The sequence below is a fragment of the Nerophis ophidion genome, linkage group LG24, assembly GCF_033978795.1.
Source record: "Nerophis ophidion isolate RoL-2023_Sa linkage group LG24, RoL_Noph_v1.0, whole genome shotgun sequence".
In the NCBI taxonomy this organism is placed as follows: Eukaryota; Metazoa; Chordata; class Actinopteri; order Syngnathiformes; family Syngnathidae; genus Nerophis; species Nerophis ophidion.
The window spans coordinates 6485418-6508183 of record NC_084634.1 but is presented as its reverse complement, the minus strand read 5'-3'; the positions used below and the strand labels follow the sequence as shown (position 1 = coordinate 6508183).

The 22766-nt window shown below is 42.1% G+C and overlaps 2 protein-coding genes across 9 annotated transcripts in view; both read left to right on the top strand.

The window, feature by feature from the left end:
• Positions 1-22766, top strand: part of LOC133542443 (zinc finger protein 2-like) — a 272490-nt gene that overhangs the window by 87949 nt on the left and 161775 nt on the right. The gene's annotated exons all lie outside the window — the stretch shown is intronic.
• Positions 6529-22715, top strand: LOC133542526 (gastrula zinc finger protein XlCGF8.2DB-like). Of its 3 annotated transcripts, none has more exons than XM_061886741.1 (3): positions 6534-6652; positions 16740-16845; positions 20586-22715. In XM_061886741.1, exon 3 carries the CDS (start codon positions 20636-20638, stop codon positions 21749-21751), a length of 1116 nt encoding a protein of 371 aa, XP_061742725.1. In that variant the 5' UTR covers positions 6534-6652; positions 16740-16845; positions 20586-20635; the 3' UTR covers positions 21752-22715. The 3 variants fall into 3 exon arrangements, with proteins under 3 accessions (XP_061742728.1, XP_061742725.1, XP_061742726.1); XM_061886742.1 differs by having other exon boundaries at positions 16740-16884; XM_061886744.1 differs by lacking the exon at positions 16740-16845 and having other exon boundaries at positions 6529-6652.

Here is a 22766-nt window from a genome sequence, read left to right as displayed (position 1 = left end):
GGCAAGGAAAACTCACACCCAGTGGGACGTCGGTGACAATGATGACTATGAGAACATGATACTGTGAAAGATCAATCCATAATGGATCCAACACAGTTTAATGAAATTAAACGATGGATGTCCGCTAACTTTTTGCAACTCAACGCCAAAAGAACGGAAATGCTGATTATCGGTCCTGCTAGACACCGAACTTTATTTAATAATACAACTCTAACATTTGACAACCAAACAATTAAACAAGGCGACACGGTAAAGAATCTGGGTATTATCTTCGACCCAACTCTCTCCTTTGAGCCACACATTAAAAGCGTTACTAAAACGGCCTTCTTTCATCTCCGCAATATCGCTAAAATTCGCTCCATTCTGTCCACTAAAGACGCTGAGATCATTATCCATGCGTTTGTTACGTCTCACCTCGATTACTGTAACGTATTATTTTCGGGTCTCCCCATGTCTAGCATTAAAAGATTACAGTTGGTACAAAATGCGGCTGCTAGACTTTTGACAACAACAAGAAAGTTTGATCACATTACGCCTGTACTGGCTCACCTGCACTGGCTAGCAAAGTCCATTTGGCTGTCATCTGTTTTAATATGAGACCCAATTGTGTCAAAGTCATGACTTTTTTTTTTTACATGCTTGAAATAAGAAATTATTACTTTAAAAAAGTAGTTTTCTACTTTTGAGTGTTGATGACACAGCTTTGCAACTGTTAATATTTTAGTTTCAAGCATATTTTTACTCAATATAGGTCATAAAATCTCAGCAACAAGCTGTCATATCTTACTGAGATCATTTAGGACCAAAAGCACTCTAGAAAATAAAATCTGCTTAGTGAGAATCATTATCTTATCAGAGAAAAAGTAAGCAAATATCAGCCTTATTTGAGATATTTAATCTTACTTACATTTCAGTTTTTGCAGTGTAGAATGAGATTAGGACATACATATCCAAATATTTTGGCCCTGCGATGACGTGGCGACTTGTCCAAGGTGTACCCTGCCTTCCGCCCGATTGTAGCTGAGATAGGTACCAGCGCCCCCTGCGACCCCAAAGGGAATAAGCGGTAGAAAATGGATGGATGGATGGATGGATGGATATCTAAATAGTTCATTGACATTGATAGGGAAACATAGTACATGGCCTTGTGAGTGTTGCCATCAGATAGAAAGTGTAGGACGTTACATTGTAGGAAAATACAATAGAGAAAGGGAAATAATGGGAAATAAGTTGGACAAAGAGAAGATTAGGTTAGTAGTGCAAGATATTTTGGGATTGCACTCAGAACACATAGGAGTCATGTTCAAACACTGATGACATCTATTAAACGAGACAAGAAGCAAGGAATTAAACACAGACAGAATTAAAAATAGGCTTAATTTGAGGAGAAACGTCTGTGCTGTACCCTTGTACAGTTTCTAGCACGCTCTGGTGAAAGATTGTACGCCACCTCTTTTTATTTGGACTTTCCCTGTTTACATAACAGCTGTTTTTAAAGTAATGGGGGCGCTGGGGGTATGTAAACATCCTCAGTAGAAGCATTTAAGTCTCACCTTAAAACTCATCTGTATACTCTAGCCTTTAAATAGACCTCCTTTTTAGACCAGTTGATTTGCCGCTTCTTTTCTTTTTCCTCCTATGTCCCCCCCTCCCTTATGGAGGGGGTCCGGTCCGATGACCATGGATGAGGTACTGGCTGTCCAGAGTCGAGACCCAGGATGGACCGCTCGCCTGTGTATCGGTTAGGGACATCTCTACACTGCTGATCCGCCTCCGCTTGAGATGGTTTCCTGTGGACGGGACTCTCGCTGCTGTCTTGGATCCGCTTGAACTGAACTCTCGCGGCTGTGTTGGAGCCACTATGGATTGAACTTTCACAGTATCATGTTAGACCCGCTCGACATCCATTGCTTTCGGTCCCCTAGAGGGGGGGGTTGCCCACTTCTGAGGTCCTCTCCAAGGTTTCTCATAGTCAGCATTGTCACTGGCGTCCCACTGGGTGTGAATTCTCCCTGCCCACTGGGTGTGAGTTTTCCTTGTCCTTTTGTGGGTTCTTCCAAGGATGTCGTAGTCGTAATAGTTTGTACAGTCCTTTGAGACATTTGTGATTTAGGGCTTTATAAATAAACATTGATTGATTGATTGTTTTCGGTCAAATCAACACAAAAGAAAAAGATGCCACGGTCGTGGTTCGAGTTTGGGCAGGTCTTGGATCAAAATAGATAACCCCTCCCGTCTCCTCTCATCGAACACAATGGGATTTTACAAGCCTTTAGCTTGGTACAACAAAGACGGCCTCTTGTCTGTTCACTGGGAACTCAGAGAGCGGAAAGTTTTTTGATAATTTACATACAATTTTTCTGACAATAGCTTACAAAGTATTATATATTTTTAAATAGACTGACCATATGTCTTCTTTTCCCCGGACATGTCCTCTTTTTCGGGGCTGTCCGGGCGGAGTATCTTAAATGCCTCATATGTCCGGCCTTTTTCAGTTAGGGTTGCGTGTATTTTCAATATACGTCCAGGGTTAAGAAGTGGTTAAAAACAAAACACACTGTGAAGGTGTGCGTACTAGCAGCATTCGTGAGGGAGAGGCAGAGACAGAGCGAGAGAGTTATGATAAACGCGCATGCGTCGCCAGGCTCTGCTTTTTATCGATAGATTTAATTTTTTTATTATCTACAGCAGTCTTCAGTAATGCGGACGTTGTACCGATCCATTGTGGTGAAGAAGGAGCTGAGCCGGAAGGCAAAGCTCTCAATTTACCGGTCGATCTACGATGCCATCCTCACCTATGGTCATGAGCTTTGGACAAGATCACGGGTACAAGCGGCCGAAATGAGTTTCCTCCGCCGTGTGGCGGGTCTCTCCCTTAGAGATAGGGTGAGAAGCTCTGCCATCCGGGAGGAACTCAAAGTAAAGCCGCTGCTCCTCCAGATCGAGAGGAGCCAGATGAGGTGGTTCGGGCATCTGGTCAGGATGCCACCCGAACGCCTCCCTAGGGAGGTGTTTAGGGCACGTCCAACCGGTAGGAGGCCACGGGGAAGACCCAGGACACGTTGGGAAGACTATGTCTCCCGGCTGGCCTGGGAACGCCTCGGGATCCCCCGGGAAGAGCTAGACGAAGTGGCTGGGGAGAGGGAAGTCTGGGTTTCCCTGCTTAGGCTGTTGACCCCGCGACCCGACCTCGGATAAGCGGAAGAAGATGGATGGATGGATGGATGGATCTACAGCAGGGGTGTCAAAAGTGTGCCCCGGAAGCAATTTGCGGCCCACAGCCAATGTTTTAAAGGCCCACGGCACATTTTAAAAATACTTGTCAGGTTCAAACACTGATGACATCTATTAAAGGGGAACATTATCAGCAGACCTATGTAAGCGTCAATATATACCTTGATGGTGCAGAAAAAAGACCATCTGTTTTTTTAACCGATTTCCGAACTCTAAATGGGTGAATTTTGGCGAATTAAACGCCTTTCTGTTTACCGAGCTGGAGGCGATGACGTCAGAATGTGACGTCGCCGAGGTAACACACCCACCATTTTCATTTTCAACACATTACAAACACTGGGTCTCAGCTTTGTTATTTTCCATTTTTTTTTACTATTTTTTGGAACCTTGGAGACATCATGCCTCGTCGGTGTGTTGTCGGAGGGTGTAACAACACTAACAGGGAGGGATTCAAGTTGCACCACTGGCCCGAAGATGCCAAAGTGTCTGCCGCCAGACCCCCATTGAATGTGCCGGAGTGTCTCCACATTTTAGCGGCGATGCTAAGGCAGACATGGCACAGAGATGTATGGATAACCTGCAGATGCATTTGCAATGATAGTCAACAAAATCAAAAAGGTGAGTTTTGTTGATTTTGACTGCCAGCTAATCGATGCTAACATGCTATTTACCGGCGGTGCTAAAGCAGACATGGCACAGAGATGTATGGATAACCTGTAGATGCATTTGCAACTATATTACGTTTCCTTCCACCCACATTTAATGCGAAACAAACACTTACCAATCGATGGATTTAAGTTGCTCCAGTGTCAAAAGATGCGAAAGTCCTGATCGTTTGGTCCGCACATTTTACCGGCGATGCTAACGCAGCTATTCGGCCATGCTATGGCTATGAATAGCGTCAATAGCTATTCGCTCAATAGCTTCAGTTTCTTATTCAATATTTTTATACTCCAACCATCTGTTTCAATACATGCGTAATCTGTTGAATCGCTTAAGTCGCTGAAATCCGAGTTTGAATCCGAGCTAATGTCACTATATCTTGCTGTGGTATTCCCATTGTTTGTTTACATTGGCAGCACTGTATGACGTCACAGGGAAATGGCCAGTGTCTTCGCAGAGAGACGAAAATAAGGCACTTTAAAGCTTTATTTAGGGATATTCCGAGACCGGTAAAATTTTGAAAAAATCTTCAAGAAATACAACAAGCCACTGGGAACTGCTTTTTATTGTTTTTAACCCTTTTGAAATTGTGATAATGTTCCCCTTTAAACAAGACAAGAAGCAAATAATTAAACTGAGACAAAATTCAATTTGGCTCAATATTGAGGAGAGTCGCCTGGACACTCTGTACAGTCTCCAACACGCTCTGGCGAAAGATCGTACTCCTTCTTTATTTGACTTTTTCCGACCACATGACCACAGCTGCTTCCAGAGGGAAGTGGGTCGTAAACAGCGTTGCCTTTGGTTACAGAACAGTTCAAAAGATAAAGGTTGTAAAGGCGTTCAAAAAGAGGTTCGGGGTCGCATGGAGGGGACTCCAGTCCTACCTCCTCATCGCTTTCACAGTACTTGGGAAAGACAATATCTTTCTGTTTGATTCTAAAACATGAAAGAAAACAGGAACACCTGCATCTTGCTTCTCCCCTACACAGTGGAGTTTTACTAGCCTTACTCGTGGTAGGTTTCAAAGACAGCTTTTGCTTCTCACCGGGCACTCAAATGTAACACAAAGTTTTTGTGATAATTTAGAAACAATTATTCTAACAATACTATTATTGCTATAGCTATAATAGTATTGTATATATAATAGCTATAATAGTATATATAATAGCTATAATAGTATATTATAGCTATGGTGGGGCGGTATAGCTCGGTTGGTAGAGTGGCCGTGCCAGCAACTTGAGGGTTGCAGGTTCGATTCCCGCTTCCGCCATCCTAGTCACTGCCGTTGTGTCCTTGGGCAAGACACTTTACCCACGTGCCACCCACACTGGTTTAAATGTAACTTAGATATTGGGTTTCACTACGTAAAGTGCTTTGAGTCATTAGAGAAAAGCGCTATATAAATATCATTCACTTCACTTATTAAAATAAACAAAAATAAAACAAATGTGAAATTAAAAAAAGCTTAAAATGTGAAATGTAATTTAGAAAAAAGTTGCAATGTTGACTAATAAAACAAAGCTGTTTTCTTTTTTCTTTCAAACTGTCCTTGCTCAAAACATAATATTGAATCAAAATCAATGTTATATTGAATTATTGACCCATCCAAGGTTCCGAATACTTCACATCAAATATTCCTCTTTGAAAAATATTTTTGGTGGAAGTTTTTTGCACCATTTGTGGTTTTGCCATTAAAAACATAGTTTTGTTTGACAACACTGCGATGAGGTGGCGACTTGTCCAGGGTGTACCCTGCCTTCCGCCCGATTGTAGCTGAGATAGGCGCCAGCGCCCCCCGCGACCCCGAAAGGGAATAAGCGGTAGAAAATGGATGGATGGATGTTTGACAACAAATGGCAGAAAACAAGATAAACAAACAAAAATAAAACATTTTGAAATGAGGGATAGATCTGAAGTTGATGTAGACTCCAAGGATTTAAGCGTTAAATATCAAATGCATGTATGGCCTGACACATCATTATCATTTCATGACCCAAGCAAAACACTTTTTACACTTTTATACTGAAATAAATACACCTACAACTTATTAAATAAAAACATAAAACAAATACCAGCAGTGGTAATGTTTAGATCCATGAAGGAAAGAAGAAAGTGAATGATTGTTTATAAACGATTAAATTTACATATGTATACAAATTAGTTTTCCTTTTTTTATTATTTTATTATTATTTTTTGAATGAATGAAGTAACGTTAATGACAACATTTTTCCAAAACACAATATAGAATGTGATATATACCAGGATGCATACGTTTATCATTTGTTTTCAAAACGCTTACAAAAAAGTGGGACCCCAAAAATTTACTGTGGGGCCCCATTTTGAAAAATCCCTAGCGCCACCACTGCTGTCAACAGAGCAGGAAAAAAAATTAATAAATACATTATCTATAAAGCAAGTTCGAGTATAATTGCCAAAATATATAACACGCATATATGTGTTCTCTTTTTAGGATATCAGAATATGGTCAGCCTACATTAAAAAAAAAAAAAAAGACTGGGTTAAATAACAGAATATAGCGTAAGGTTCACACTCCATATCAAATGGTGGCGGTAATGCGCATCAGAAGGTTGCTTGCCGACCTCAATAAAAACTAAAGAAGAAGAAGATGAAGAAGACGAAGAAGAAGAAGACTCCTCCCCCTCGCCAGACTGAAGACGCAAAAAGCTTTCGGGAGAAAAAAAAGAACAGCTTCGGTGCTTCATTCCTGCCTTAATATTTGCCTGCTTTTCAGGTCAGTACACGGTTGAAAGTCACAAAAATGTTTCATTTTCATAAATAGGAAGGTTTTGTGACAAGTTTGACGAACTTTGTGTCGTACTGTAAATGTGAAATGTCGGGTGTTGTAAAATGGCCGCCGTTCGACAAATGTTTTTGTGGCAACACACAGCATCGAGATAATAATTAACATATGCGTATTAAACTGCTATTTATGTGATTTAATGCTTGACAAAGTAACTTCTAACCTCTAGAGTATATTACAAGTTCTAATATAATGTTAAATGCGGACACATCAAATACTGTCGTCCAGGGGCTGTTTACTGTGAATTCCATGAGTGTTCTTAAAAGAGAGAAATCCTCTTTTAATGTCTAGTAAAATTTTGTTAAAAGTTAAAGATGTTTATGGTGGCATTTCACCTGTGTTACGTTGGAAAAGACTGGACTTTGTACACAACGGGGTGTTCCTACAATACAAAATCAAACATCCATCCATCTTCTTCCGCTTATCCGAGGTCGGGTCGCGGGGGCAGCAGCCTAAGCAGGGAAACCCAGACTTCGCTCTCCCCAGCCACTTTGTCCAGCTCTTCCCGGGGGATCCCGAGGCGTTCCCAGGCCAGCCGGGAGACATAGTCTTCCCAACGTGTCCTGGGTCTTCCCCGTGGCCTCCTACCGGTTGGGCGTGCCCTAAACACCTCCCTACGGAGGCGTTTGGGTGGCATCCTGACCAGATGCCCGAACCACCTCATCTGGCTCCTCTCGATGTGAAGGAGCAGCGGCTTTACTTTGAGTTCCTCCCGGATGGCAGAGCTTCTCACCCTATCTCTAAGGGAGAGCCCCGCCACCCGGTGGAGGAAACTCATTTCGGCCGCTTGTACCCGTGATCTTATCCTTTCGGTCATGACCCAAAGCTCATGACCATAGGTGAGGATGGGAACGTAGATCGACCGGTAAATTGAGAGCTTTGCCTTCCGGCTCAGCTCCTTCTTCACCACAACGGATCGGTACAACGTCCGCATTACTGAAGACGCCGCACCGATCCGCCTGTCGATCTCACGATCCACTCTTCCCTCACTCGTGAACAAGACTCCTAGGTACTTGAACTCCTCCACTTGGGGCAGGGTCTCCTCCCCAACCCGGAAATGGCATTCCACCCTTTTCCGGGTGAGAACCATGGACTCGGACTTGGAGGTGCTTATTCTCATTCCGGTTGCTTCACACTTTGCTGCGAACCGATCCAGCGAGAGCTGAAGATCCCGGTCAGATGAAGCCATCAGGACCACATCACCTGCAAAAAGCAGAGACCTAATCCTGCGGCCACCAAACCAGAACACACACAATAAAAAGTAGTTTTAAAGGCCTACTGAAAGCCACTACTACCCACCACGCAGTCTGATAGTTTATACATCAATGATGAAATATTAACATTGCAACACATGCCAATACAGCCTTTTTAGTTTACTAAATTGCAATTTTAAATTTCCCGCAGAGTGTCCTGTTGAAAACGTCGGTATGATGACGCGTGCGTGTGACGTCTGGGATTGTAGCGGACATTTTTTTTCCAGCCCGATCCCAGCTATAAGTAGTCTGTGTTGCTGAATCTTTTGCAATTTGTTCAATTAATAATGGAGACGTCAAAGAAGAAAGATGTAGGTGGGAAGCGGTGTATTGCAGCTGCCTTTAGCAACACAAACACAGCCGGTGTTTCCTTGTTTACATTCCCGAAGGTGGAGCTTTACTATGGAACAGAGCGGTCAAGCGAACCTGGTTCTCTACCACATGTCAACCGGCAGGTTTCGGTGAGAAAATTGTGGTAATAAGTCGGCTCTTACCATAGACATGAGCGGCGTTTGCGTCCTTCCTCGTGTAAAAAGAGGCAGCTGCGACTCTCTTGCCTCCTCCGTGGCCTCCCTCAGAGACACTGGCGGTCACTACACCCGTGCCCACACCGCTCCGACTTTCAGGTACAACAGTATAATCTCACTAAAACACTAGTGATAATAATAATAATAATAATGGAGTAGATTTATATCGCGCTTTTCAATTGTTAGATACTCAAAGCACTCACAGAGAAGTAGGAACCCATCATTCATTCACACCTGGTGGTGGTAAGCTACATCAGTAGCCACAGCTGCCCTGGAGTAGACTGACGGAAGCGTGGCTGCCAGTTTGCGCCTACGGCCCCTCCGACCACCACCAATCATTCATTCATCATTCATTCACGAGTGTGAGCGGCACCGGGGGCAAAGGGTGAAGTGTCCTGCCCAAGGACACAACGGCAGCGATTTGGATGTAAATAGGTGGGAAGCGAACATGCAACCCTCAGGTTTCTGGCACGGCCGCTCTACCCACTACGCCATGCCGCCCCAAACACAACAGTAACACAATAAGCAGATAAGGGATTTTCCAGAATTATCCTAGTAAATGTGTCTAATAACATCTGAATCGCTCTCACTGCCGTCTTTTTTTTTTTTTCCCTAGTCCTTCACTCTAACTTTCCTCATCCACAAATCTTTCATCCTCGCTCAAATTAATGGGGAACTCGTCGCTTCCTCGGTCCGAATCGTTCTCGCTGCTGGTGGCCATGATTGTAAACAATGTGAGGATGTGAGGAGCTCCACAACCCGTGACGTCACGCGCACATCGTCTGCTACTTCCGGTACAGGCAAGGCTTTTTTTATCAGCGACCAAAAGTTGCTAACTTTATTGTCGATGTTCTTTACTAAATCCTCACCAAAAATATGGCAATATCACGAAATTATCAAGTATGACACATAGAATGTACCTGCTATCCCCGTTTAAATAAGAACATCTCATTTCAGTAGGCCTTTAAAGGGGAACATTATCACCAGACCTATGTAAGCGTCAATATATACCTTGATGGTGCAAAAAAAATACCTTTTTTTTTTTTACCCGATTTCCGACCTCTAAATGGGGGAATTTTGGCGAATTAAACGCCTTTCTATTATTAGCTCTCGGAGAGTTGTGACGTCACCTAGGTAGTCAAGCCGCCGTTTTCTCAAAGACATTATAAACATCGAGTCAAATCAGCTCTGTTATTTTCCGTTTTTTTGACTGTTTTCCGTACTTTGGAGACATCATGCCTCGTCGGTGTGTTGTCGGAGGGAGTAACAACACTATCAGGGACGGATTAAAGTTGATTTACGTAGAGTGTGCATCAATTAGCATGGCATGCTAATCGATGCTAACATGCTATTAAGGCTAGCTGTATGTTCATTTGTAGCTATATTTGCATCTAGCCTTTCCCTCCATTCACATTTAATGCCAGACAAACACTTACCAATCGACAGATTTAAGTTGCTCCAGTGTCACAAAATGCGAAAGTCCCGATCGTTGGGTCTGCACATTGTACCGGCGATGCAAAGGCAGACATGGCACAGAGATGTGTGGATAACCTGCAGATGCATTTGCAATGATAAAGTCACTGAAATCACAAAGGTGAGTTTTGTTGATGTTATTGACTTATGTGCTAATCAGACATATTTGGTCGCGACATGACTGCCAGCTAATCGATGCTAACATGCTATTTAGGCTAGCTCTATGTACATTTGTAGCTATATTCTCATCCAGTGTTTCCGCCTACCCACATTTAACGCCAAACAAACACTTACCAATCGACGGATTTAAGTTGCTCCAGTGTCACAAGATGCGAAAGTCCTGATCGTTTGGTCCGCACATTTTACCGGCGATCCTAAGGCAGACATGGCCGAATAGCGTCAATAGCTATTCGCTCAATAGCTTCAGTTTCTTCTTCAATTTCCTTTTCGCTATCTGCCTCCATACTCCAACCATCTGTTCCAATACATGCGTGATCTGTTGAATCGCTCAAGCTGCTGAAATCTGAGTCTGAATCCGAGCTAATGTTGCTATATCTTGCTATGCTATCAGCCATGTTTGTTCGTATTGGCATCACTGGATGACGTCACAGGAAAATGGACGGTGGCTTCACAGATAGCGAAAATCAGGCACTTTAAAGCCTTTTTACGGGATATTCCATGATGGGTAAAATTTTGAAAAAATCTTCGAAAAATAAAATAAGCCACTGGGAACTGATTTTTTTTGGTTTTAACCCTTCTGAAATTGTGATAATGTTCCCCTTTAATAGATACAGTTTTGGTCAATTGACTTGGTTGTGATTTCTCTCTCTGCATGAAAGTTTAAAAGTAGCATATATTAATGCAGTTTGAAGAATGTTTTAATGTAGACACATAGAATCATCATACTGCTGTGATTATATGCATCAAGTGTTCATGCAAGGCTAAGGCAAAATATTGAGATATATATCGTGATATGGCTTAAAAATATCGAGATATGTCGTTCATAGAAAATATTTAAATTCAGTTTCTGTTTTTAAGGCGGTCCCTCGTAAAGTTTTTAGCATTAAATTATACATTGTTAGGTTTTGTATTAGTTTTCCAGAAAATAGATATACCGGCCCCCAGACACATTTTTTTCTCTAAATTTGGCCCCCAAGTCAAAATAATTGCCCAGGCCTGATATACACCTTACTGTGTGTTGTATCCTATTCCTGTTTTATTTGACAGCCAACCATTTGATATTTAAACAAATATGTGAACCAGGGAAAGTTGTAGTTATTTTTGTATCTATGTTGGAAGAAGAAAGAACAGCTTCAGTGCTTCATTCCTGTGTTAGTATTTACTTGCTTTTTAGTAGGGATGCACCGAAATGAAAATTTGTGGCCGAAGCCGAATAAAATTTAAACGCTTGGCCGAAGGCCGAATACCGAATAATGAATGCAGTTTTTCACAATTTTTTTAATATTGCATAAATAGCCTAGAATACATATTTAGACATGTTTTTAAATAAAGTACATTTTTATTGAATATTGACATTTTTTTAAATATTCCAGTAGTCTTTGCTTTTCAAAAAAAGCACAGTTTTTCATTATAGGCCTTCGAACAAAACATGCATTCCAAAAAAAAATAAAGTGCATTAAAGTGGATAAACCCACAACAAATAAATTATTACTGCTTAGCCACAGTAGATATGCTAATAATGTAAACAGAGGCCCCACTAAATCTCAATTAAGTGTGTGCTTGTAACCTCATACACTTATACAGGTAGCCTACACAACAGGCTAATAATGTAAACAGAAGGCTCAAGTAAATCTCAATTAAGTGTGTGCTTGTAACCTCATACACTTATACAGGTAGCCTACACAACAGGCTAATAATGTAAACAGAAGGCTCAAGTAAATCTCAATAAGTGTGTGCTTGTAACCTCATACACTTATACAGGTAGCCTACACAACAGGCTAATAATGTAAACAGAGGCCCCACTAAATCTCAATAAGTGTGTGCTTGTAACCTCATACACTTATACAGGTACACAACATATCCCAACGTCACTGCACGTTGGTTGATTGAGTCACCGCGTCAAAAACTTGCGTCACACGCCACTATTCGGCCTTGTTTTTAACTCATTCCACCGAAGGCCGAATGTGGCTTTTTTTGCCATATTCGGCCGAATATATTCGGTTACCGATTAATCGGTGCATCCCTACTTTTCAGGGTAGAAAGAACACCCGTCCACCAACTAAGATTTTTTATTTGTTACCATCGTCCTGGTCACATGGGACCCGTAACATTAGCAATCTTAGCTTGACTTGAGATGGTTTCCTGTGGACGGGACTCTCGCTGCTGTCTTGGATCCGCTTGAACTGAACTCTCGCGGCTGTGTTGGAGCCACTATGGATTGAACTTTCACAGTATCATGTTGGACCCGGTCGACATCCATTGCTTTCGGTCCCCTTGAGGGACGGGGGTTGCCCACATCTGAGGTCCTCTCCAAGGTTTCTCATAGTCAGCATTGTCACTGGCGTCCCACTGGATGTGAATTCTCCCTGCCCACTGGGTGTGAGTTTTCCTTGCCCTTTTGTGGGTTCTTCCGAGGATGTTGTAGTCGTAATGATTTGTGCAGTCCTTTGAGACATTTGTGATTTGGGGCTATATAAATAAACATTGATTGATTGATTGATTGATTGACTTGTAGTGTTGCTTTTAGCTTAGCCTTCTAATGTAGGACAACCGCTTCAGCAACTTCCCAAAATACATACTGCGCACACATGATTGCACCATGCAAACAAAGACTGACAACATAAGAAAACTTTAAAGCTTTAATAGCTTTAGTCTATTAGTTTACAAGTTTGGGCCAAAGCAGCAATGCAGTGAAGTTGGTAGCGAGATATCCATGTGGAGGTTTTATTAAAACACAACTTTTAACACATTTCATCAGGCTTTTTGGTGTTTTCTTATAGTGTGTAAAATCTCTGGGTTTGACTCTTTTAATTATATTTTATTAATTTACATATTGTCATGGGCTTGTACACATTTTTGCTCAGTGATGAGCTATACTACACAGTCTAGCTCCATCCTATCTTGCCGATTGTATTGTACCATATGTCCCGGCAAGAAATCTGCGTTCAAAGGACTCCGGCTTATTAGTGATCCCCAAAGCCCAAAAAAAGTCTGCGGGCTGTAGAGCTTTTTCATTTCGGGCTCCAGTACTCTGGAATGCCCTCCCGGTAACAGTTCGAGATGCTACCTCAGTAGAAGCATTTAAGTCTCACCTTAAAACTCATTTGTATACTCTAGCCTTTAAATAGACTCCCTTTTTAGACCAGTTGATCTGCCGTTTCTCTTCTTTTTCTTCTATGTCCCACTCTCCTTTGTGGAGGGAGTCCGGTCCGATCCGGTGGCCATGTACTGCTCGCCTTTGTATCGGCTGGGGAAATCTCTGCGCTGCTGATCAGCCTCCGCTTGGGATGGTTTCCTACTGGCTTTGCTGTGAACGGGACTCTCGCTGCTGTGTTGGATCCGCTTTGGACTGGACTCTCGCGACTGTGTTGGATCCATTATGGACTGGACTCTCGCGACTGTGTTGGATCCATTATGGATTGATCTCTCACAGTATCATGTTCTCATATGTTCTCATAGTCATCAGTATCATCAGTATCACAGTATCATGTTCTCATAGTCATTATTGTCACCGATGTCCCACTGGGTGTGAGTTTTCCTTGCCCTTATGTGGGCCTACCGAGGATGTCGTAGTGGTTTGTGCAGCCCTTTGAGACACTAGTGATTTAGGGCTATATAAGTAAACATTGATTGATTGATTGATAAAAGGTTTGTGTTCCATTCTGCTAGGCCTTGGCGAGAATGAGGACTCAGGTGCAGAAGGGGGACGATTGACACAGGCTTTATTTAAACAGTTTTCTTTGAAATCTCTTTGGACAGAGTGATTAAAACAAATTGGCTCCAAAATCTCTCTGATACATTAGAGCAGGGTTCTCAAACTTCAGTTCCCTAGTGTCCACTGGATGCAAAGTCTGGGTGAGGCTGGGCCGGAAGAAAAAAAATCCTTAAAATGTTGCATGTCTAGTTGTATAATGACATTTCAAATTATTCCTTGTACACGGCAACTTTCTCTGTGCAAATAAGACAGGTCGGGTCCCCCTGTGCTCAGAAATATCGCATCCCCCACTTTTCCTGGAATTGTCTTTGCTCATCACTAACCTTTCTCTTCATTGCAGGCTTTGAAAAAGACATGTTTGGGGTTGTGGAATATATTTGTAATTAGCCGACGGACGGAGAATAATGTTATTACTGCAATGTGTGTCGTTCCGCTTTTCCTCCATACAGCAACAGGTCGGTCGGCGAATTATAACCGGGAAAGTACCGGAATAGCGAGCGCAAAAAAAATGACGGCTCCCGCATTATTTGGTGTCATATAGAAATATATGTAATGTTCATTGTGTGGGGCAAAGCAAATTAAACAATAAAAAAATAACAAATAATGGTTTGAATTAGTCCAGGTTATCGGGGACCGTTATTACTGACTGACAGGTGTCGCGGTCTGACTGCAGCCATGCCAAAAGAAAACCCTCGTCTCCATGGCAACGTTTGTTCACTCATTTGCCGCTTTTCCACCAACGCTGGGGTAGGCTACCCAGAACGTTGGAAGAGCCATTTTGGGCCGAAATAACACACCGCTGTCAAGCGCCATTCATATAAAACTCGCGGGCTGCACTAACATTAAACTTTCACATTAAGCTGGGGGCCGCAAAATAACGTCTCGTGGGCCGCATGTCTGAGAACTCTGCATTAGAGCAACAAAAGATATATAGCATAGGGCATGAAGAAATAAACGGAAAATCACTCCACAGGGAGGAAAAAGGCAATAGAATTTCTACACGAATCTAATAACAGAAAAACAATGATCTAATGCAGGGGTGGGCATTACGTCGATCGCGATCGACTGGTCGATCTCGGAGGGTGTGTCAGTCGATCTTAAGCCAGGCATTAAAAAATAGACATAAAAATGAGCAATCAATCATACCAAGACTTCACTTTCGTCAGTTGTTTGACATTGTCGGCACCCGAGGATCTTGTGAGATGACGCTGGCTGCTGCGAGCTCGTATTTTAGAAAAAAATCACTAACAGGGCGGACGCAGAGAAACACATTTTATTTCTAGAGACTCCGTACCTACTGTCAAAACTCTAAAGACCGACTGCACAGTTCCTGTCTTCACCATAAAAGACCTGTTTCATCCTGCCTGTGCTAACAAAATAAGAGTCTCAGAAAGCTAGCCTGCACAAGCTAGCAAGCTACGTAGTTTGATGCCAATGTATTTCTCCCCCGCCCTCAGCGACCGCTTTCTCACTTGCTTGACGTCACTCACCTGCTGCCAGACATTAAAGGGCCACACACATATGCTACTCTCATAACAAAGTGTTTAAAAACGAGTATGCAAGTTGGACAAATGAGATGCCAAATCCAACCACTTTCATGTGGTATTGGACAGAAAGGAGGACTTTTTTTTTTTTCCTCCATTTGAAAATGCGGACGTTATCAGCACCACTGTCTGATTCCAATCAATGCAAGTCATCAGAATCAGGTAATACACCAACTTATATTCTTGTCTTCATGAAAGAAAGGAATCTATGTGTGTTAAACATGCTTGTATTATCATCAAACACCATTAACTTGTTAACAAAAATGTCTCTTTCATAAATAAATAAATATAAATTAGAAATAAGAATAGGCTTCACGGTGGGAGAGGGGTTAGTGCGTCTGCCTCACAATACGAAGTTCCTGCAGTCCTGGGTTCAAATCCAGGCTCGGGATCTTTCTGTGTGGAGTTTGCATGTTCTCCCCGTGAATGCGTGGGTTCCCTCCGGGTACTCCGGCTTCCTCCCATTTCTAAAGACATGCACCTGGGGATAGGTTGATTGGCAACACTAAATGGTCCCTAGTGTGTGAATGTTGTCTGTCTATCTGTGTTGGCCCTGCGATGAGGTGGCGACTTGTCCAGGGTGTACCCTGCCTTCCGCCCGATTGTAGCTGAGATAGGCGCCAGCGCCCCCCGTGACCCCAAAAGGGAATAAGCGGTAGAAAATGGATGGATGGATAGAAATAGGAATGAGGTAGATCTCCTCGACTTGGTCAATTGAAAAGTAGCTCGCCTGCAGAAAAAGTGTGAGCGCCCCTGATCTATGATTAGCTCCAAAAAAAAGGTAAATCACTCATGCAGAGGAGACAAGAAGGTATAAACAGAAAGTACGCTATAACGAGCTGAGAGAACTACAAACTAAAGCGCTCCAAGAGGAGGAAAAAAAGGAGGGCAAAGCGCTATGAAATTAGCACCAAAAAAAACTTGACCAAAAAACTTCAGCAAATGAACAAAGAAATCAATAAATAAGGCGGGGTACTACTTAACAACTTGGTTCGAGGCTGTGGACGAAGGCTGGCGGTATGTGACGAGACGATATATACTCTGGCAACAAGGCACGGGAACACGAGGACTATGTGCACATGAGGGAGGGTGACACAGGTAGGCGCAATCAGGAGAGACATCAGACCAGTGACTTAGGAGGATTAGAATTTTCAAAATAGGACAGGAAGTTTGCCAGACAACCCCAAAACAGGACTTCCCTCCCCAATTGACACGTTCTCTTTGTCATTGATGTAGTTAGCGAACAGTTGCAGTGATGCTTGTGTGTGAAAGATATTTGGAGCGCAGTAATGCTCACAAAGTGCATTGTTGAATGTGTTTCCACAGAGAGATAGAAGAAGCCAGCAGACATGTACTGATACAGGCTGTCAGAGACATGCTCAGTTGGGACACAGCTTTCCATAAAGACTCCAACCGCATGTCAGGAGTAAAGGTGTGTAAAGTAGTGTATAGACAACATCACGTTATACAGGTAAGTGGAGGTCAACAAAGAATGTCATCATTGAAAGGCTACAAACAAACCAAACAAAATGTCTGACTCCCCAGGAACCCAGTAGTGCTAAAAATATAAATAGGCTGGAGCTAGACCGTGTAGTATATATTCTATCTTGCCGAATGTATTGTACCGTATGTCCCGGCAAGAAATCTGCGTTCAAAAGACTCCGGCTTATTAGTGATTCCTAGAGCCCAAAAAAAGTCTGCGGGCTATAGAGCGTTTTCCGTTCGGGCTCCAGTACTCTGGAATGCCCTCCCGGTAACAGTTCGAGATGCTACCTCAGTAGAAGCATTTAAGTCTCACCTTAAAACTCATCTGTATACTCTAGCCTTTAAATAGACCTCCTTTTTAGACCAGTTGATCTGCCGCTTCTTTTCTTTCTCCTATGTTCCCCCCCTCCCTTGTGGAGGGGGTCCGGTCCGACGACCATGGATGAAGTACTGGCTGTCCAGAGTCGAGACCCAGGATGGACCGCTCGTCGGGACCCAGGATGGACCGCTCGCCTGTATCGGTTGGGGACATCTCTACGCTGCTGATCCGCTTGAGATGGTTTCCTGTGGACGGGACTCTCGCTGCTGTCTTGGATCCGCTTGAACTGAACTCTCGCGGCTGTGTTGGAGCCACTATGGATTGAACTTTCACAGTATCATGTTAGACCCGCTCGACATCCATTGCTTTCGGTCCCCTAGAGAGGGGGGGTTGCCCACATCTGAGGTCCTCTCCAAGGTTTCTCATAGTCAGCATTGTCACTGGCGTCCCACTGGATGTGAATTCTCTCTGCCCACTGGGTGTGAGTTTTCCTTGCCCTTTTGTGGGTTCTTCCGAGGATGTTGTAGTCATAATGATTTGTGCAGTCCTTTGAGACATTTGTGATTTGGGGCTATATAAATAAACATTGATTGATTGATTGATGAAACCAACTCGATGTTGTAACCCACATAACATGCACATGCATGTAAGAAGGATGTTGGCCAACAATCCGGAAAATAACCATCCGGATTGTTATAGGCGCAAAGTAGAAAAGCTAGCATCTGTGATGGTATGGGGGTGTATTAGTGCCCTAGATATGGGTCACTTAACTTGAAGGCGCCATTAACGCTGAAAGGTACATACAGGTTTTGGAGCAACATATGTTGCCATCCAAACAACGTTACCATGGACCCCTCCTGCTTATTTCAGCAAGACAATGCCAAGCCACGTGTTACATCAACGTAGCTTAATAGTAAAAGAGTGCGGGTACTAGACTGGCCTGCCTGTAGTCCAGACCTGTCTCCCATTGAAAATGTGCGTCGCATTATGAAGCCTAAAATACCACAACGGAGACCCCCGGACTGTTGAACAACTTATGCTGTACATCAAGCAAGAATGGGAAAGAATTCCACCTGAGAAGCTTAAAAAATGTGTCTCCTCAGTTCCCAAACGTTTACTGAGTGTTGTTAAAAGGAAAGGCCATGTAACTCAGTGGTGAACATGCCCTTTCCCAACTACTTTGGCACGTGTTGCAGCCATGAAATTTTAGGTTAATTATTATTTGCAAAAAGAAAATAGTTAGAGTTTGAACATCAAATATCTTGTCTTTGTAGCATATTCAACTGAATATGGGTTGAAAAGGATTTGCAAATCATTGTATTCCGTTTATATTTACATCTAACACAATATCCCAACTCATATGGAAACTAGGTTTGTGTGTGTGTGTGTGTATGTATGTATGTATGTATATATATATATATATATATATATATATATATATATATACACACACACACACTACCGTTCAAAAGTTTGGGGTCACATTGAAATGTCCTTATTTTTGATGGAAAAGCACTCTACTTTTCAATGAAGATAACTTTAAACTAGTCTTAACTTTAAACAAATACACTCTTTACATTGACAATGTGGTAAATGACTATTCTAGCTGCAAATGTCTGGTTTTTGGTGCAATATCTACATAGGTGTATAGAGGCCCATTTCTAGCAGCTATCAGTCCAGTGTTCTAATGGTACAATGTGTTTGCTCATTGGCTCAGAAGGCTAATTGATGATTAGAAAACCCTTGTGACATCATGTTCACACATCTGAAAACAGTTTAGCTCGTTACAGAAGCTACAAAACTGGCCTTCCTTTGAGCAGATTGAGTTCCTGGAGCATCACATTTGTGGGGTCAATTAAACGCTCAAAATGGCCAGAAAAAGAAAACTTTCATCTGATTCTCGACAGTCTATTCTTGTTCTTAGAAATGAAGGCTATTCCATGCGAGAAATTGCTAAAAAATTGAAGATTTCCTACAACGGTGTGTACTACTCCCTTAAGAGGACAGCACAAACAGGCTCTAACCAGAGTAGAAAAAGAAGTGGGAGGCCGCCTTGCACAACTGAGCAAGTGAAATTAGTGAAGTGAAATTATGTTTATATAGCGCTTTTTCCTCAAGTGACTTAAAGCACTTTACATAGTGAAACCCAATATCTAATTTACATTTAAACCAGTGTGGGTGGCACTGGGAGCAGGTGGGTAAAGTGTCTTGCCCAAGGACACAACGGCATTGACTAGGATGGCGGAAGCGGGGATCGAACCTGCAACCCTCGAGTTGCTGGCACGGCCGTGCTACCAACCGAGCTATGCCGCAAGAAGATACGTACATTAGAGTCTCTGGTTTGAGAAACAGACGCCTCACAGAACTGGCATCTTCATTAAATAATACCCGCAAAACACCAGTGTCGCTATCTACAGTGAAGATTGTGGGATTCTGGGCTTCAGGGCGGAGCGGGGAAAAAAAAGCCATATCTGAGACTGGCCAATAAAAGATTAAGATGGGCAAAAGAACACAGACATTGGACAGAAGAAGACTGTAAAAAAGTGCTGTGGAATGATGAATCCAAGTTAGAGGTGATTGGATCACAAAGAAGAACGTTTGTGAGACACAGAACAACTGAAAAGATGCTGGAAGAATCCCTGACGCCATCTGTTAAAGGGGAACATTATCACAATTTCAAAAGCGTTAAAAACAATAAAAATCAGTTCCCAGTGGCTTGTTGTATTTTTTAAATTTTTTTTCAAAATGTTACCGGTCTCGGAATATCTTTCAAATAAAGCTTTAAAGAGCCTTATTTTCGGCTCTCTGCGAAGACACTGGCCATTTCCCTGTGACGTCACACAGTGCTGCCAATGTAAACAAACAATGGGAATACCACAGCAAGATATAGCGACATTAGCTCGGATTCAAACTCGCGACTTAAGCGATTCAACAGTTGACGCATGTATTGAAACAGATGGTTGGAGTATGAAAATATTGAAGAAGAAACTGAAGCTATTGACCGAATAGCTGTTGACGCTATTCATAGCCGTAGCATGGCCGAATAGCTGCGTTAGCATCGCCGGTAAAATGTGCGGACCAAACGATCAGGACTTTCGCATCTTGTGACACTGGAGCAACTTAAATCTGTCGATTGGTAAGTGTTTGTCTGGCATTAAATGTGAATGGAGGGAAAGGCTGGATGCAAATAGTGTTTTTTTTCGCATTAAATGTGGGTGGAAGGAAACGTAATATATATATGGGCTGGATTTTGGATGCTGGCTGGCCGGATAAGGCCTGCGGGCCGTAGTTTAGGGACTCCTGGTCGAATGTAACTGATCAAATCTGGTCATTTCTAAAGCACGTGTTTGACTTCTTGTGTCCTGCAGACGTCTGTGAGGAACATCTTCTCCCTGAGCAGCAGTAGTAGACCTAGAGTATGGAACAGGATGAGCCCCAGCTCCCCAATATTAAAGAGGAAGAGGTCCTGGCTCCACAAATAAAAGAGAAAGAGGAGCATCTCCACATTAAAGGGGAAAAGGAGGAGCCAAAGCAACCCCACATCAAAGAAGAAGAGCTACATACCTCTTACATTGAGGAAAAGGAGTCACACCCCTACCTCGCCTTACAGAGAAAGAGGAACCATACCTCCGCTCACATTAAAGAGGAAAAGAAGGAACACAGCATCAGTCAACAATGGTTGCAGGACCAACATGTGATTGTGAAGACTGATGATGATGAGGTCAAAGGTGAACGTGAGGAGAAGACAGAGGTGGAGCCTCTAAGCAGCAGCTCAACTCTACACATAACAGAAGCTGATGACACTGATGATGAAGACTCCAAAAATGATAAGACATGTCACACTGACAACACACACTTCACGTGTTCTTACTGTGACAAAGCTTTTGTTAACCATGGCGGACTAAAAAGACACATGACAATACACACTGTAGGAAAACGTTTTGGCTGCTCAAAATGCGGTAAAAGATTTTCTCAAAAACAACATATGAAAGCACACATGATAATACACACTGGAGAAAAACCCTTTTCCTGCCCAGAATGTGGCAAAGGTTTTGCACGAAAGTGGTGTTTGATAGGACACATGGGAACACACACTGGAAAAAAACCTTTTTCCTGTTTAGATTGTGGCAGGGCTTTTGTGCAAAAAAATGGGCTGAAAGAACACTTAAAAATACACACTGGAGAAAAGCCTTTTTTTTGTTCAATCTGTGGTAAGTATTTCATACAAAAATACTATTTCAAAGTACACATGAGAATACACACTGGAGAAAAACCCTTTTCTTGTTCAATCTGCGGTAAAGGGTTTATTCTAAGACACAACTTGAAACCGCACATGAGAATACACACTGGAGAGAAACCTTTCTCCTGCTCACATTGCGATAAAGTTTTTCCACGACAAGATTCGCTGAAAGTACACATGAGAAGACACACGGGAGAGAAATTGTTGTGTTGCAGTGCGTGTGGTGAAAGATTCTCCTATAAGTACCAGTGCAAGAAACACAAGTGTGCCGGGGAGAACAGCAGCAGCAAATGAAGATGCAGGATTTGAAATAAACGGTTGAGTTTGACATTCACTTTCTAACGACATCAGCACATGTGACATGTGACATCATAGTTGTGTGAGTAACACAATCTTGTTAACATGCTTCTAACATTTATGGCTTATATATTTGATTTTTTTCTACAAGCTAAGTACATGCATTATTAGACAACATAATTTACATTTATTTAACAATGAAGAGAACAATTTGAATGTAAAGGTGAGCGTAAACAGTACAATACATGTTTCAATATACCATTTGTGTTTTCAGTTTAAATGTATTCATTATAGTTTTATTTAAATATGGTTTTGAAATAATTAAGCTTGACATATTTTCTTTAATAATTGTAAATGAACCCATGAATGTTTTCCTTTTATATGACAAATGTTTGTTTTACATGTGTTCATACCTTTTGATTTTGAGTACACATAAATCCCTCTTAGTTCGTATTTATTGGTTCACGTCTGAAACACCTTAGGGACCACTTCTGGAAGCATATTATTATTTACTTTATACATCATTTGAGCAGTTGTGATTTATACAAGATGATTTCCTCCTAAAATGTGTGATTCTATGAATGTTTTGTTGGGTCTCAATAATCCATCCTATTAATTGGCTTTATTACTCTGCTTTGTTGTGTGAATATTGTTTTGTGGTAGTTATGCAATAGAGAAAATGGCAGAATTATTTGTGGAAGGTTATGAACCATGGTTTTTGTTTTGAAGAATCTACATTTGTGAATTAAAAAAAAAAAAATCTACCCATGACAAGATGTAGTCAACTAAAATGGTTTTCACTTGAAGCTCAGCCAGAGAATGCCGAGAGTGTGCAAAGCAGTAATCAAAACAAAAGGGTGGCTATTTTGAAGAAACTCGAATATGTATTCCACATGTGTTCATTCGTTGTTTTGATGCCTTCAGTGACAATCGACAATAAAGAAAAGGCATTGAATGAGAATGTGTGTCCAAACTTTTGGCCTGTACTGTATATATGCTTGTGGAGGGAGGT

Excerpts from the sequence above, each read along its gene's own strand:
- LOC133542526 (XM_061886744.1), top strand. The coding sequence starts at position 20,636 with ATGGAACAGGATGAGCCCCAGCTCCCCAATATTAAAGAGGAAGAGGTC.